The sequence below is a fragment of the Saccostrea cucullata genome, unplaced genomic scaffold, assembly GCF_032062105.1.
Source record: "Saccostrea cucullata isolate Sc308-1 unplaced genomic scaffold, CSIRO_AGI_Scuc_v1 ctg1217, whole genome shotgun sequence".
Lineage (NCBI taxonomy): Eukaryota > Metazoa > Mollusca > Bivalvia > Ostreida > Ostreidae > Saccostrea > Saccostrea cuccullata.
This window is the reverse complement of record NW_026926108.1, coordinates 259,057-276,017: the sequence shown is the minus strand read 5'-3', so window position 1 is coordinate 276,017 and position 16,961 is coordinate 259,057. Positions and strand designations below refer to the sequence as shown.

General features: G+C 33.3%; 1 protein-coding gene and 3 long non-coding RNA genes across 5 annotated transcripts in view; 1 reads left to right on the top strand and 3 right to left on the bottom strand.

Annotated features, from left to right (window-relative positions):
- Nucleotides 1-7: 7 nt before the first annotated feature.
- LOC134270797 (uncharacterized) lies at nt 8-685 on the bottom strand. Its single transcript, XR_009992897.1, has 3 exons — nt 562-685; nt 225-298; nt 8-111 (listed from the first exon to the last, which is right to left on the bottom strand). It is a non-coding gene; the product is annotated as an uncharacterized LOC134270797 (long non-coding RNA).
- Nucleotides 686-2,065: 1,380 nt separating this feature from the next.
- LOC134270796 (uncharacterized) lies at nt 2,066-2,868 on the bottom strand. The gene is made up of 3 exons (XR_009992896.1): nt 2,745-2,868; nt 2,408-2,481; nt 2,066-2,294 (listed from the first exon to the last, which is right to left on the bottom strand). It is a non-coding gene; the product is annotated as an uncharacterized LOC134270796 (long non-coding RNA).
- A 1,380-nt stretch (nt 2,869-4,248) lies between these two features.
- Nucleotides 4,249-5,051, bottom strand: LOC134270795 (uncharacterized). The gene is made up of 3 exons (XR_009992895.1): nt 4,928-5,051; nt 4,591-4,664; nt 4,249-4,477 (listed from the first exon to the last, which is right to left on the bottom strand). It is a non-coding gene; the product is annotated as an uncharacterized LOC134270795 (long non-coding RNA).
- Nucleotides 5,052-10,593: 5,542 nt separating this feature from the next.
- Nucleotides 10,594-16,961, top strand: part of LOC134270812 (complement C1q-like protein 2) — a 28,284-nt gene continuing 21,916 nt past the window's right edge. The window contains exons 1-2 of one of the 2 annotated variants that reach the window (XM_062753059.1): nt 10,598-10,807; nt 11,280-12,036. In XM_062753059.1, the coding sequence (XP_062609043.1) occupies nt 10,621-10,807; nt 11,280-11,713 (621 nt within the window). In that variant the 5' untranslated portion in view covers nt 10,598-10,620 and the 3' untranslated portion in view covers nt 11,714-12,036. Of the gene's footprint in view, nt 10,808-11,279; nt 12,037-16,961 lie in introns of those variants that run through there. The other variant, XM_062753058.1, reaches the window with a different exon arrangement.

Sequence of the window (16,961 nt, the reverse complement as noted above, 5' to 3'; positions counted from 1 at the left end):
TATCGGACTGCGGTTGTGCTGAGTTGAGCTTTTCTTATTTAGAGATGACACAGAGCGAAATTTCTACATGTTCACCATGCAATGTTAATTATCCTGCTATTTGTTAGCTGCCTCCGTAATAATCCGAGATTCCTCTGACTCTAACCCCCGCTTTTATATTGTGACTCCCCCGCACAAGTCACAATATAAAAGCGGGGGTTAGAGTCAGAGGAATCTCGGATTACCTCCGTAAGGACACATCTATACTGACTAAAATTGTGTCTTTGAGACTGTCCAATTTTCATAGCTTTGGTCCATCCTTCAACATATTTACATTAAATGCAGGATATATAAATGTATACATAGACTCGGCCTGATAATTCCTCAAATAATTTCTGCCAGGCATGCATGAAATTATATGCACATACAGTATCAGTTCGTTCGATCAAGACCGACCAAATCAGGTATCATGTTACGATATCTAAATAAAGCATGTCTGCATAGGGAGGCGACATTTTCAAGTTAAAACAATAAAGATAAATTTTACAATGAAAGATCAGCTAATCAGACAACGTGAGTTACCTTGCTAATGTTGAAGAGAAGCCTGTCACTTCCATTGTAAATCATTTGTACTCCATGTGGGTTTGTTTACAATAATTTCACGCTGAATCGTCTCATTTTAGATTAATACGCGGAAGTAGTACATAAGTATAAATAAACAATTGATAAAAGGAACTACATACCTCTTTTTAGGGGGTTCAGGTATAAATTTTCGATGAGATATATTCAAATAAATATATTCTAGCATAAACATGGAAACATTCAGAAATATAAAAAACTTTACTTGGTGAAAAAATTCCAAGCAGAACAGAAGTTATGAAATTATCAATGTTCTGAATACTGCTATTTTCTGTAAGGAAATTTAACTATTAAAGGGTACCTATTGATGGCACATAAACGGAAGAAAAATCTGTTAAATCTAGATAGTTTTTCAAGTAACTAGTCTAATTTTATTTGGAAGTATGGCAAACTATATATTTTCGGAAAGGTCTATTTAAGCCCTAATTTTTTCAAAGTAAATATTTTTATCAAAACTTATCAATATTTACTTAAATATGCAAACAGTAATTGGCATGTTTTCATCTACACCTAGCTGTAAAACACCCGTTATCGCTCTACATGTAGCTGTGAATATACAGTAATTACTGACCAATTAGCAGGCACATAGTCGTTCTCAACTATTGTGGTCCTTAATTTTTGCATGAGTGACTTCAACGATTGTTTTAAGTATACATCATAATGATTGAAGTATTTGCAGTACATAGCAGTGAAATATGACATGCACAGAAATGTCACTACCCACTTCAACAGTAAAGAAATAACTAAAGATTCAAAACTGATGAAAGTCAATTTGCTAATTAAGTTTAGTGTATAAACTGGAAACAACCAATACATGAATTATTATAAGACTCTGAGCATGCAATCCCTTCAACATCCATTTCTTATTTTTGAAGTTTCGCTAGTTCAATAAACAAACCTGCACAACAGTTTGTCCTCCTTTTGCGTTGATCAAATAGATCCAAAACAACCTTTTATAATTTTGGGTGTATTAATTGTGCATAATTTTTTTGCTTTTTATTTGATAAATAACTTAAGTACTAAAAACTAATTTCCAATCGAATTATTGTTTATTTGTACTTTTTTGTGGGTTAATAGAGATTAACTAGGCTCAAGAACAAACTTTTATCTACATTTTACCGTTAGTAACCGAGTATTCAATCGGGAAAAAGTCCGAATAAGCGATTATTAATTATCAAATGATTTGACCGATTTGACTTCCCTAATATTTTCCAGTATTTCTCTCTCTCTATCTCTCTCAAAAGCCTACTATTGTTCGTAATCATGCATTTGCAAGAAAACAGATTAAATGTATATAAGATATACAAGATATGGACTGATAAAAGTTACTTCAAATGGTGTATTTGAAAAATTGAAAAGAAAATAAATCAATTTAACAAAAATACAAAATATCAAATTATACTTTCAAAAAATATTCGGTTCATTTTTGTCATATTCGGTTCATTCGTTATGCTATCAAACATATATGTATCATAACTTATGACACTTATCCCACTTGAAATATATTAAATTGATTTAAATATACATGTACTCACCTTCTGACAGAATCATGAGAATAGTCACAGTATCGGACTGCGGTTGTGCTGAGTTGAGCTTTTCTTATTTAGAGATGACACAGAGCGAAATTTCTACATGTTCACCATGCAATGTTAATTATCCTGCTATTTGTTAGCTGCCTCCGTAATAATCCGAGATTCCTCTGACTCTAACCCCCGCTTTTATATTGTGACTCCCCCGCACAAGTCACAATATAAAAGCGGGGGTTAGAGTCAGAGGAATCTCGGATTACCTCCGTAAGGACACATCTATACTGACTAAAATTGTGTCTTTGAGACTGTCCAATTTTCATAGCTTTGGTCCATCCTTCAACATATTTACATTAAATGCAGGATATATAAATGTATACATAGACTCGGCCTGATAATTCCTCAAATAATTTCTGCCAGGCATGCATGAAATTATATGCACATACAGTATCAGTTCGTTCGATCAAGACCGACCAAATCAGGTATCATGTTACGATATCTAAATAAAGCATGTCTGCATAGGGAGGCGACATTTTCAAGTTAAAACAATAAAGATAAATTTTACAATGAAAGATCAGCTAATCAGACAACGTGAGTTACCTTGCTAATGTTGAAGAGAAGCCTGTCACTTCCATTGTAAATCATTTGTACTCCATGTGGGTTTGTTTACAATAATTTCACGCTGAATCGTCTCATTTTAGATTAATACGCGGAAGTAGTACATAAGTATAAATAAACAATTGATAAAAGGAACTACATACCTCTTTTTAGGGGGTTCAGGTATAAATTTTCGATGAGATATATTCAAATAAATATATTCTAGCATAAACATGGAAACATTCAGAAATATAAAAAACTTTACTTGGTGAAAAAATTCCAAGCAGAACAGAAGTTATGAAATTATCAATGTTCTGAATACTGCTATTTTCTGTAAGGAAATTTAACTATTAAAGGGTACCTATTGATGGCACATAAAAGGAAGAAAAATCCGTTAAATCTAGGTAGTTTTTCAAGTAACTAGTCTAATTTTATTTGGAAGTATGGCAAACTATATATTTTCGGAAAGGTCTATTTAAGCCCTAATTTTTTCAAAGTAAATATTTTTATCAAAACTTATCAATATTTACTTAAATATGCAAACAGTAATTGGCATGTTTTCATCTACACCTAGCTGTAAAACACCCGTTAACGCTCTACATGTAGCTGTGAATATACAGTAATTACTGACCAATTAGCAGGCACATAGTCGTTCTCAACTATTGTGGTCCTTAATTTTTGCATGAGTGACTTCAACGATTGTTTTAAGTATACATCATAATGATTGAAGTATTTGCAGTACATAGCAGTGAAATATGACATGCACAGAAATGTCACTACCCACTTCAACAGTAAAGAAATAACTAAAGATTCAAAACTGATGAAAGTCAATTTGCTAATTAAGTTTAGTGTATAAACTGGAAACAACCAATACATGAATTATTATAAGACTCTGAGCATGCAATCCCTTCAACATCCATTTCTTATTTTTGAAGTTTCGCTAGTTCAATAAACAAACCTGCACAACAGTTTGTCCTCCTTTTGCGTTGATCAAATAGATCCAAAACAACCTTTTATAATTTTGGGTGTATTAATTGTGCATAATTTTTTTGCTTTTTATTTGATAAATAACTTAAGTACTAAAAACTAATTTCCAATCGAATTATTGTTTATTTGTACATTTTTGTGGTTTAATAGAGATTAACTAGGCTCAAGAACAAACTTTTATCTACATTTTATCGTTAGTAACCGAGTATTCAATCGGGGAAAAGTCCGAATAAGCGATTATTAATTATCAAATGATTTGACCGATTTGACTTCCCTAATATTTTCCAGTATTTCTCTCTCTCTATCTCTCTCAAAAGCCTACTATTGTTCGTAATCATGCATTTGCAAGAAAACAGATTAAATGTATATAAGATATACAAGATATGGACTGATAAAAGTTACTTCAAATGGTGTATTTGAAAAATTGAAAAGAAAATAAATCAATTTAACAAAAATACAAAATATCAAATTATACTTTCAAAAAATATTCGGTTCATTTTTGTCATATTCGGTTCATTCGTTATGCTATCAAACATATATGTATCATAACTTATGACACTTATCCCACTTGAAATATATTAAATTGATTTAAATATACATGTACTCACCTTCTGACAGAATCATGAGAATAGTCACAGTATCGGACTGCGGTTGTGCTGAGTTGAGCTTTTCTTATTTAGAGATGACACAGAGCGAAATTTCTACATGTTCACCATGCAATGTTAATTATCCTGCTATTTGTTAGCTGCCTCCGTAATAATCCGAGATTCCTCTGACTCTAACCCCCGCTTTTATATTGTGACTCCCCCGCACAAGTCACAATATAAAAGCGGGGGTTAGAGTCAGAGGAATCTCGGATTACCTCCGTAAGGACACATCTATACTGACTAAAATTGTGTCTTTGAGACTGTCCAATTTTCATAGCTTTGGTCCATCCTTCAACATATTTACATTAAATGCAGGATATATAAATGTATACATAGACTCGGCCTGATAATTCCTCAAATAATTTCTGCCAGGCATGCATGAAATTATATGCACATACAGTATCAGTTCGTTCGATCAAGACCGACCAAATCAGGTATCATGTTACGATATCTAAATAAAGCATGTCTGCATAGGGAGGCGACATTTTCAAGTTAAAACAATAAAGATAAATTTTACAATGAAAGATCAGCTAATCAGACAACGTGAGTTACCTTGCTAATGTTGAAGAGAAGCCTGTCACTTCCATTGTAAATCATTTGTACTCCATGTGGGTTTGTTTACAATAATTTCACGCTGAATCGTCTCATTTTAGATTAATACGCGGAAGTAGTACATAAGTATAAATAAACAATTGATAAAAGGAACTACATACCTCTTTTTAGGGGGTGTTGCTAAAACGCGGAACGGAAAACGGAACGGAAAACGGAACGGAACGGAAAGCGGAATATATTATTTTGGATTAAATCACTAAAAATATACAAATTTTATCATAAATGATATATCTTGTACATATTCAATTCCCCACTATTAAATACAAGTTGACATTGCCATACTCAGTCTTTTATTTACGAAAATCGCAAACATATCAGTCACCTAGAATCGAATTTGAAAAGGGGAGGGGGGTGGTAAACGAACTCTAAAAGTATCTGACAAGCAAAAACACAAAAAGAAGATTATTGTTTGATTCGCGAGGGGGATAAAACACAAAAAAATTGTTTGATTCGGGAGGGGGGATAAGTTTCAACTCCAGCATCTTTCAGACTACATTAACTATTACATTAATTACATTCACAAAAAGCGTAACGATGTCAACTTGAACGAACATTTCCGTAGTAAAAAGGTTATGACTGGGGGGGGGGGGCAAACATTTGATATCTAGATGAACCATGGACAGAGAAATAAAATGTTAAAAATAATTATTATAGGGCAAACCTTTACAGCAAGCTCGAATAAACATCTCTTATACACACTGTTGTTAAAATTTTATTCAAAACAGAGTTGCTTTCAATATATTTAAATTCTGGAGACACAAAGTTGGAAAACTTTCCTGTGGTAGGTATATAATGCAGAGTCTTTGCATTCAATGAAGTTAAATTTTGTTTGTTTGCGGTACATATGTGTATAGGGGGGTGCGTATGAATAACCCCGTGAAAATGAGCTTGTTTTCCCGCTCTAAGAAGGTCTAAGAAGTTGTAATAGATCTTCCCGTCTTTTAGTGTAAGGTTTAATAAATCAATTTTTAATGTGGCTGTGGGCCCCTACACAGACCCGAAACTGCCACTCCCCCTTTCACGAATCGCGAATTCGTCACTGCGTGCAAAATCTGAATATCATAACTTTAGTTATTTTTGTCTTTATAGACATTGACATTGGAAACAAATAGAAAGATGAAGGAGGGGGTCAGTAAATAATTTCCAATATACAACAAATTTGACAAGCGAAAAAAGGGGGATATGCCTTTGCCCAAATACGATGATCCTAATTCGTGTTGGAGGGGGGGGGGGGCGAATTTCTTTCAGTACCTTTTTTTCCACGGAGGGTGTGTATAACTCATGAATATGTAAAAGTCTACAATAAATTTTTATTAGAAATGACTTTTACAACAAGAATATTGCTCTTTTATCTTATTTACATCGAATCTATATGTTATTTGTTTGACAAAAAAATTCCGTTTTCCGTTCCGTTCCGCTTTCCGTTCCGTTTTCCGTTCCGCGTTTTAGCAACACCCCTTTTTAGGGGGTTCAGGTATAAATTTTCGATGAGATATATTCAAATAAATATATTCTAGCATAAACATGGAAACATTCAGAAATATAAAAAACTTTACTTGGTGAAAAAATTCCAAGCAGAACAGAAGTTATGAAATTATCAATGTTCTGAATACTGCTATTTTCTGTAAGGAAATTTAACTATTAAAGGGTACCTATTGATGGCACATAAAAGGAAGAAAAATCCGTTAAATCTAGGTAGTTTTTCAAGTAACTAGTCTAATTTTATTTGGAAGTATGGCAAACTATATATTTTCGGAAAGGTCTATTCAAGCCCTAATTTTCTGTTTCCATGCCAGGTAAAAAATATCCAAGATGGCAGCAAAATATCCAATATGGCCACCAATATTGAAAATGGCCGATACAGTCTTTCTGATAAAATGCTTTCAAAATCTAAGTTAGGAAAAAAATAATGATATTTTATAAATTCTTTACAATTTATTACTTTAAAAAATGTATAAAAATAGTGATCTTAATCAAATATCCTCATTAAAAGTCAGAGTTCTGTGTCTGGACATCACAAAGAAGAAAGCTGTCAATATTAATATGAAAATGGCAAAGATCGGGAAAAAAGAATTCACTATACAGTTAATTCACAACTTTATTTAAAATTTGAATAGATCGATATTTAAAAAACATGATATAAAATTTTCGGTATCAATCAATAATTGTATATATTCAGTCTAAGTTATACATGCTTCCTGGACAAGTTGAATGACATCTGCTACTACCGGCGGGTACCATAAACATGATATGGAATGATTCTCGCATTTTCCCGAAGTCTGACTGTTTATACTCACTGAAAAAAAATAACCACAAAGTATCATGTTAATAACAAAAATATTTTTATAGGACCTAGTTAGAAGAACTTCGGGTTATTCAGTTATTATACAGTACATTATATGTATTTCAGAATCTAGAGGAAATCCTGGCAACAGAATTAAATTTTTACATTTATATCAGGGACCGTTTATAAGTCCCTATTTACCCTGTTTATGTGTAGTACATTGTAGGAAATGATATTTTTCATTATTTTTTCCCAATAAGTCGATCCTAATATTATTTAATGTCGGATTTCTAATTTCTTTTGTGGTTTTACGAAACAAAAGTGTGCGCATGAATTTAAAGGTACGTAGAAACTGTTCAAAAGTTGCGTCGGGGTGACGACTTTTGATTGGAAACCCGGGTGAATTATTTTCCGAAATTATTACAGAACCATAATATTCAGATAGGAAATTTTCTCAGCTTTCTCATAGTGTATGTTGCATTAAAATATTTCGATTACTTGCCGTAGTAAAATTGACTTCTTTCCTTTGAAACGGAAATGCATAAACTTCTGCACATTGCATTGAGATGCAACATTAACAATGTTGATCTTCAAAATGTAAGCTTTCCTGTGATAGGTCAATGTCGTTAATTCCTTAAAAATCGCCTCCCGGAAAGCCAATCAAAATGACGCTATCAACGCCGCGGAGACAAAACTACGGTGCCATGCATCAAAGGGGAAACCCCGTATTCAATTTTAGCACAACTTCGACCGCGTTAATTTTTAATGCAAACTCTTCAGAATGACAAAACACACATATCATACGAAAGTTCAAACAATGTAGAAAAAATTCATTATATTTAATTTCTAGATAAATATGAATAATAATGCAAAAATTACGTTTATAAACATTGATAAACTGTGTTTAAATGGCACGATTACATAGGTAAGTCGGGTTACCTGAACCCTCTACTCTTTTCTTCTATTTTCCAATGGATTAAAAGATTAGTTCATCAGTAGCTGTATACATGTACCTGTCATTAATTCTTAAATATAATTATACCTACTTGAACTATTTTGTCCCTCGTGATATTTCTAAACATCGCTTCAGGACCCCGTGATGTTGAACCCCATTTGTTTTTGTTTTAAACATACAGAGCTGTCGTTCGTTCTTCTCTCAAACGTAAAACGTATCAGGAGTACTAAAGTAACTATTAGTTTTATTATTAGGCTATTATTTTATTGAACTTTTTTTACATTAATCAAAATAAATTGTTAAAATAAATTCAGCCATAACACACACTTTTGATATGATAATAACGATAAAGATTGGGAAGGGTGTCGAATATGAGTAGCGGTTGTATGCCCTTAGTTTAAGATACATCCGTTTGGAGTACCATGTCAGAGGGCAAAATTGACCTTTGACATCTTGAGAGGTAAAAAGGTCATCAAAGCAAATGCAATAGGCGGCTTCCGCCTAAAAAGGAGGGTTACAGACTGATAAAAAGCTTAGGACAGTGTTCTGTAGTTAGATCAGAAGTTTCGGACTTTTCAAAATAAAATAAAAAAATTGCTGCATTACACATACTACTTGATTTGCGATAATTATGAGATTAAACGGCCATTGAATTTCGACGTTAAAAAAAATCGTCAATAAAGATAACTGTGTTTAGTTTAGATAAATTATTTGTACCGTACAGATGTGTTTTATCTTACTCGTTACAGGAACATGATCCTATTTATAAATCTTAACCTGATATTTAATTAAGGAATTACTAAGCCTTGTGTATAATTTAATATTTGATATATTTGATTTAAATTATTTGCATGTGTAACATATGTGCATGTAATATTGAAAACACAAAACGAACTTTTAGGCATAACCTAAACCTTACGTCACACAATAAAGAGTTGAAATACTCTAAGATATACTGACAAGAGGCTTACCATTTTAGACACAATTTTAAAACCACACTACTTCGACACCACTCTTTTTTTGGTTTACCCTCCAAAACAGGCACCATTTATTTTATTATACTGAATGTCTTCTTGATTTACTATGTCAGCAATACAAATTGTCAATCGCCTTTTCGTTCACGTTTAGAAAGCTTTCAAACTCCCCGCTACTTCGAAAAAGATTTACAGGCCTCTTTATTGTTTATTTGATACTCCACGAGTTCTTTATCATCTAGAGTTTCGTTATTTCGTCTGCACTGAACAAGATGGGAAGTTGAAAAGACCAAGCATTATTGACCCTAGAACCGTAACGATAGAACCGCATAATTCCGGAAAACGGTTTGCACTTTGTAGCTATTTATAATCTCAAAAAACAAAGCCATAAACGGCCTTCTCAATAACTGTATTTATCTTTTAGGGATAAATCTGATTAGATAAAACCAAAAAAAGAGTGGTGTCGAAGTAGTGTGGTTTTAAAAATGTTTACAGACAGGCTATACTTGAACTAACAGACACTACAGGTATTGGGTACATTCTCAACCGCTTTTCCAATAAAAAAATCCGGAACTGAAATGAAATTGTGAAAATGGCAGGCGGGTGACCGGCTGGCACAAGGATACATCTACCGTAATATATAGAGCAAGCACGCCACAACATCATTTGTGCCTATCTATCCCCCTACAATTTTCAACATAGAAAGTTTTATCAACCGGAGACAGTTTTTAAATTTTTATTACGAATGCTTATATTAGGGTGCTCATTTTTCAGTATTAATCCTCCCACAGTTTTATAGGAAGTAATTACATATATTTTGCGGATTAATTGAACATAATTAATTAGAAATGTGCATGATACATGGAATTTCCTTTTTGATCATCTAATTATAGGAAAGTATTAATTCCTGAATTTAGTCATTTTTAAACTTTATGTTTATTAATACTAGTATTGTCGAAATGTTACCTCCAACAATTTTCAGAATAAAACGTATTCAGACATACTTTTCATACACAAAAAAAAAACAAACAACAACAACAGTTTGTTGTTTCTTATTTATAACAAAAACAATACGACTGCTATAGCCTCTGTAGTTTTCAAAGTCAGAATATGTAATGTAACTTGGCTTCTTTGCAAAGCATATATATATGTTCTCCAGATTTATATTAAGGTAGTCCGATCCTCAAGTTTATTAAATTAGCAGTTAATAAGAAATACTACAAAAGTTGGAAGGAGATCTGGGTTAGATCCCACCGTACCTCCTCTTTAGAAACTTCCAAATAGAATATGGCATCGAACTCTGTTTCTAACCACCCCTACGGTTTTGAAATCTCCGACCCTTTTATTGCTAAGGAGGGCCTACATATACGGTCTGGTATAAAAAGCAGAGCATTTCTTCCTTCAGATTCATCTGTTCAATATGAAGCCCACCACAGCAGCTGTTGTTTTCTTGTATGTTATAATTTGTGTAAGCGGACTTTCTACAACTGATAAGACAAAACAGAATGATGACATAGCCGACATTAAAAACAGATTAGGACATCTTGAACAGATGATTGGACAACTGGTCACCGGAAATTCATCTTCGGATGTTCTAAAATTTAGTGGTAAGATATTAATGAAATATTTTCGTACTTCTTTTCCGAGACATACAATTTTACTTATATTTTGTATGCTAAGTTTGCACAAAGTTACACTAAGATCTGAAGATAAGAGTACACTTTTTCTCAGTGTCAACAACTTTCAGTACCAATTCTAATACTACATTTCAGGTACATCACTAAAAGTGGGGGGCCAACCAGGCTTTCTATTAACATTTCCTATATTATTAGTAAGGTTGGGAGAAAAAGTGGGGGGAGGGCAGGCCCCCCACCCCCACCCCCCCTGTTGCTACGCCCCTGTTGTTGCCCAAGTATATTTACTAAGGACTGGTATACTTGATTGTACGAACCATGCAGAAAAGTCTGTGTGACTTTCAGAATAAAAACAATTGTTTTAATTAATGAAAGATTTATAATTAGATTCCTGTAAACTTTGTAAACTCATGGCCCTTGAGTTTTCTAATTTATTATTATAGAGTGTCCACGAGCAGAAACGAGCACGTTTCCTTTTCTGCCTACAAGAACCATATCCAGTCTTTACTCAATAAGAGACACATCATCAAGTTTGAGCAGACGATACTGAACCTTGGAAATCACTACCACCCCGAGGACGGGATATTTATCGCCCCGGTGTCAGGTGTATACCTCTTCCACTGGACCATGATTAACCATGGGGATCATGCACATACAAATATTTTGGTTGGAGGAAAGGTTATGTCTACAACTACCACCTCGGTAGTATCAAATTATAATTCCGGATCAGCTTTGGTGATTGTTCACGTACAGAAGGGACAGCATGTTTGGATACAGACTTGTTGTGGTACTGGACATGAAGTGTTTGGAAACACACTAGGGTTGGATAGCTATTTCCAATCTACTTTTTCTGGGACATTACTCTTTCCTGTTTCTTAAAAGTAAAGATACGCATGTGACACAATTTCACCTGCTGGACAGAAACTGAAAACCTATTAAAATACAAGTATTACAACGGAGTGATAGAAGTAATCATTACACATTTTCATTTCTCTTTTCTCTTTGATAACTCTGAAAGTTTGTGGATTTGATTTCTTGATCATTCTTCCGGAATGTAAATTTCACCAATCGATACAGTAGGAGCTTAGGAGGTCTAACACGCTTGTAAATCTTTGTGTATTTGACGTCAGTTGGCGGTGACTAGGGAGGCCTCGTGTAATTTTAAATTTCATAAATCAGGCGAAATATAAATGTTGAACGTTGTTCGTAATCTCAGTTTTCATTTTTGAAAAACTCAATCATAGTTAGAAATATACGAAAGACGAATAGGGCCACATAAAAAAATATTTTTATCTCGTAATTACGAGAAAAGATCTCGTTATTACGAGTTAATTATCTCGTTATTACGAGAAAAGATCTCGTAATAACGAGAAAAGATCTCGTTATAACGAGTTAATTATCTCGTTATAACGAGAAAAGATCTCGTTATTACGAGTTAATTATCTCGTTATAACGAGAAAAGATCTCGTTATTACGAGTTAATTATCTCGTTATTACGAGAAAAGATCTCGTTATTACGAGTTAATTATCTCGTTATTACGAGTTAATTATCTCGTAATAACGAGAAAAGATCTCGTTATTACGAGTTAATTATATCGTTATAACGAGAAAAGATCTCGTTATTACGAGTTAATTATCTCGTAATTGCGAGAAAAGATCTCGTTATTACGAGAAAAGATCTATAAAAAATGGTGCGTTTCATTGTTCTACTCTCTCTTAATGTAAAATGGATGAACCTACGGAATTCATAAAATTAGTAAAAGAAATATCAGAAGAAGGAGCAAAAAACAGATGGAAAAAGAAAACGTTTCATTTTTTCTCTTTAATATTTAATATTCTCTTTGATATGCCTGTACAGCTTAATAAACATTGCAGGATCTCATTGTTACTTAATCCCAGATCGAAGCACAATTTAATAACTTCGTCCTCTTCACACACGAGAAAATTAACTCGTAATAACGAGATCTTTTCTCGTTATTACGAGATCTTTTCTCGTAATAACGAGATGATTAACTCGTAATAACGAGATCTTTTCTCGTAATTACGAGATAATTAACTCGTTATAACGAGATCTTTTCTCGTTATTACGAGATCTTTTCTCGTAATAACGAGATAATTAACTCGTTATAACGAGATCTTTTCTCGTTATTACGAGATAATCAACTCGTAATAACGAGATCTTTTCTCGTTATTACGAGATCTTTTCTCGTAATAACGAGATCATTCACTCGTAATAACGAGATCTTTTCTCGTAATAACGAGATAATTATCTCGTAATTACGAGAAAATATCTCGTAATTACGAGATAAAAATATTTTTTTATGTGGCCCTATTCGTCTTTCGTAGAAATACATATACCAGGGTTATGTTTAATGAGGCAAGTGTTGTCGAGAATAATTGATGAATTTCATGCAGATAGTAAATGCTGCCTAAACATATGAAATGGAAATGCTGTTCAAAACAGTATCAGAATTGGTACAACAAATGTTCATTATCACATTGTATGATTTCTGCTTCTGAAGACTAAATGGGATAATGGTTTACAATACAGCTGTTTTAACACTTTTATGAGTGTCTGGTATGGCGTTTTGTGCAAAATAATACAGAAACTGTGGGACTTGTGGAAAATATTTGTCAACTAAACAAAAAAGCAACATCTCATGCATAAATAAGATAGAGTCACTTCTCATGTCTAAAAATAGCCGGTGTCGCATAATATACGTTCCGGGTAACTTGGCGTTCCGGCCGGAACGCTAAATACCTATAATATTGGTTCCGGGCCATAATAAACGTTCCGGCCCGCGTAAGATTGATTCCGGCCGTAAAAAACGTTCCGGGCAACCAAGCACCCTATTAAACTCTCTATTTATATTTAATATTGGCTGTTAATTTTAATTTTCTTCTTTCTTTTATACTTTCGTATATGATACAGCAGGATTTAATCGTAAGACATACATATGTGTTTACATTTCAAGTCAGAATATGCGGTCTTTTTACCACAGACATTATATATTTATTGATGTCTCTGAATTAAATATTATATTAATCCATGAAATTCGAGTTGATTATTTTGATTCTTTGTAAACAAAAGGTGTGAAACTTGTTTACATTGATATACCCCCATCGTGCTGTTTTACGATAGACTTGGCTTCTATCGATACGAATAATTGCTCAGTCTTGCGAATCGCCGTAAGCACACATGACCACCCTGATCAGATGATAATGGTGAGAGATTAATTATATTTACCATAAAATACTTTAATTATTAGGTATAATATTTTGATTTCCTTACAATTTTTTAAACACCCATACATGTAGTTGCGTTTTTTTTAAACCAAATATAAAATAAATTAAAATACAAGAACATAAGGCCATATAAAATTGAAATCTTGGTTCTCAGGCCCGCGCTCATCCGTTTTGAGGTAGCCGCATTGCCGATTTTATTGTATTTTTGATAAAATAAAAAGTTGGTGTTGCGGAGACCAATCCGGGAAAAAAAATTCCGACCTCATTTGTTTCGTAGTTTAGTATTCAAATATCACTTCCGGTAGCCATTTACAATGAGATTTTGGCTACTTCGTTTGAAAATACATTCGAGGACATTACCTACGATGTTTACACGCTGTTAAGCAATGGATAAAGCAGAAATTTTGACCAGAAATGGAAAGTATATCTGTGATTAAAAAAATTATCCTTATGTTAAAGAAAATTCGGAAATTAAAATTTAATAAAAAATACCTCCCTCATCTACTTTATTGCCAATAAAATGAAAAATAAAATGCCGCCCTCCCGCACCTGTTTTGGAGAAAATTGGCCTGAGAACCAAGGAATTAAATTTAGATAGCCTAATGGGAAACGAGTGCATGCGGGATCTAAAAAGAGAATTTATAATTTAAGCATTTAATACGAAGGAAAAGTGTTTCCCGTTTTTTGATTATTTTTCTTCGTCAGGTGAAGTTTTTTTTTTTTTTTTTTTTTTTAAATTTTAATGTTATATGTCAACAAAACATGCACATGATCAACTTTTATTTATGCACGTAAGTACAAGTACATTTGTATTCATTAGTAAAAATAACACTGAAGAAGAAATGTATTACAGACACAGATCTGTATTTTACTATTTATATGAATAGCATTGTGAAGTCTGCTCACTCCCCCCCCCCCCCCACCCCCCCACACACACACACCTTCCCCTGCAGTGAACAGTAGACAAAAAACTTGATTTGCTTGGTATAAAATTTTCTATATTTTAATTAACAATTTGTTGAATGTGTTCAACAAACAAAGGAGTCTTAGTGGGGAAGGCAACCGCGAACGTTTGTTCTATCGCCTACCTGATTTTTCAAAAGACACCTTTGAATGACTTTTCCTATAGAAATAATAGATTTTTTTTTACGAACTTTCAAAAACTATAATTATTTGGAAAAAAAAGAAAAGGTTTCTCTTTAATTCTGATAAAACGTGTATTTCCGCTCTAGAACTCGATGGGAATGTAAAATCTTAATTTAAAATGAAAACCTGCAGGCATGCTTATGAAGAATCTTAGGACTAAGACATCTCTTAAGACGAAGCTAAAATATATGAAATATCTTTCAGTAATTGCAACCCGGAACGTTTATTATGAGCATAATTTTTGGTTCCGGGCTAACTTGGCTTCGTCAAAAACTGGAAAACAAACAACTAATTAGCAAATAGATATGAAATATCGTTCAGTAATTGCAACCCGGAACGTTTATTATGAGCATAATTTTTGGTTCCGGGCTAACTTGGCTTCGTCAAAAACTGGAAAAGAAACAACTAAGTAGCTAAAATATATGAAATATCTTTCAGTAATTGCAACCCGGAACGTTTATTATGAACATAATTTTTGGTTCCGGGCTAACTTGGCTTCGTCAAAAACTGGAAAGCAAACAACTTAGTAGCTAAAATATATGAAATATCTTTCAGTAATTGCAACCCGGAACGTTTATTATGAGCATAATTTTTGGTTCCGGGCTAACTTAGCTTCGTAACAAAATGGAAAACAAACAACTAAGTAACAAAAAATATGAAATATCTATGAGTAATTACATCCCGGAACGTTTATTATGACCATGATTCTTGGTTCCGGGCTAACTTGGCTTTGTCAAACACTGGGGAAAAACAACTGAGTTGCAAATAGATATGAAATATCTTTCAGTAATTGCAACCCGGAACGTTTATTATGACCATAATTTTTGGTTCCGGGCTAACTTAGCTTCGTCAAAAACTGGAAATGAAACAACTAAGTAGCAAATAGATATGAAATATCTTTCAGTAATTGGCTTCGTCAAAAACTGGAAAACAAACAACTAAGTAGCTAAAATATATGAAATATCTTTCAGTAATTGCAACCCGGAACGTTTATTATGAGCATAATTTTTGGTTCCGGGCTAACTTGGCTTCGTCAAAAACTGTAAAACAAACAACTAATTACAGTAATTAGCAAATAGATATGAAATATCGTTCAGTAATTGCAACCCGGAACGTTTATTATGAGCATAATTTTTGGTTCCGGGCTAACTTGGCTTCGTCAAAAACTGGAAAAGAAACAACTAAGTAGCTAAAATATATGAAATATCTTTCAGTAATTGCAACCCGGAACGTTTATTATGACCATAATTTTTGGTTCCGGGCTAACTTGGCTTCGTCAAAAACTGGAAAGCAAACAACTTAGTAGCTAAAATATATGAAATATCTTTCAGTAATTGCAACCCGGAACGTTTATTATGAGCATAATTTTTGGTTCCGGGCTAACTTAGCTTCGTAACAAAATGGAAAACAAACAGCTAAGTAACAAAAAATATGAAATATCTATGAGTAATTACATCCCGGAACGTTTATTATGACCATGATTCTTGGTTCCGGGCTAACTTGGCTTTGTCAAACACTGGGGAAAAACAACTGAGTTGCAAATAGATATGAAATATCTTTCAGTAATTGCAACCCGGAACGTTTATTATGACCATAATTTTTGGTTCCGGGCTAACTTAGCTTCGTCAAAAACTGGAAATGAAACAACTAAGTAGCAAATAGATATGAAATATCTTTCAGTAATTGGCTTCGTCAAAAACTGGAAAACAAACAACTAAGTAGCTAAAATATATGA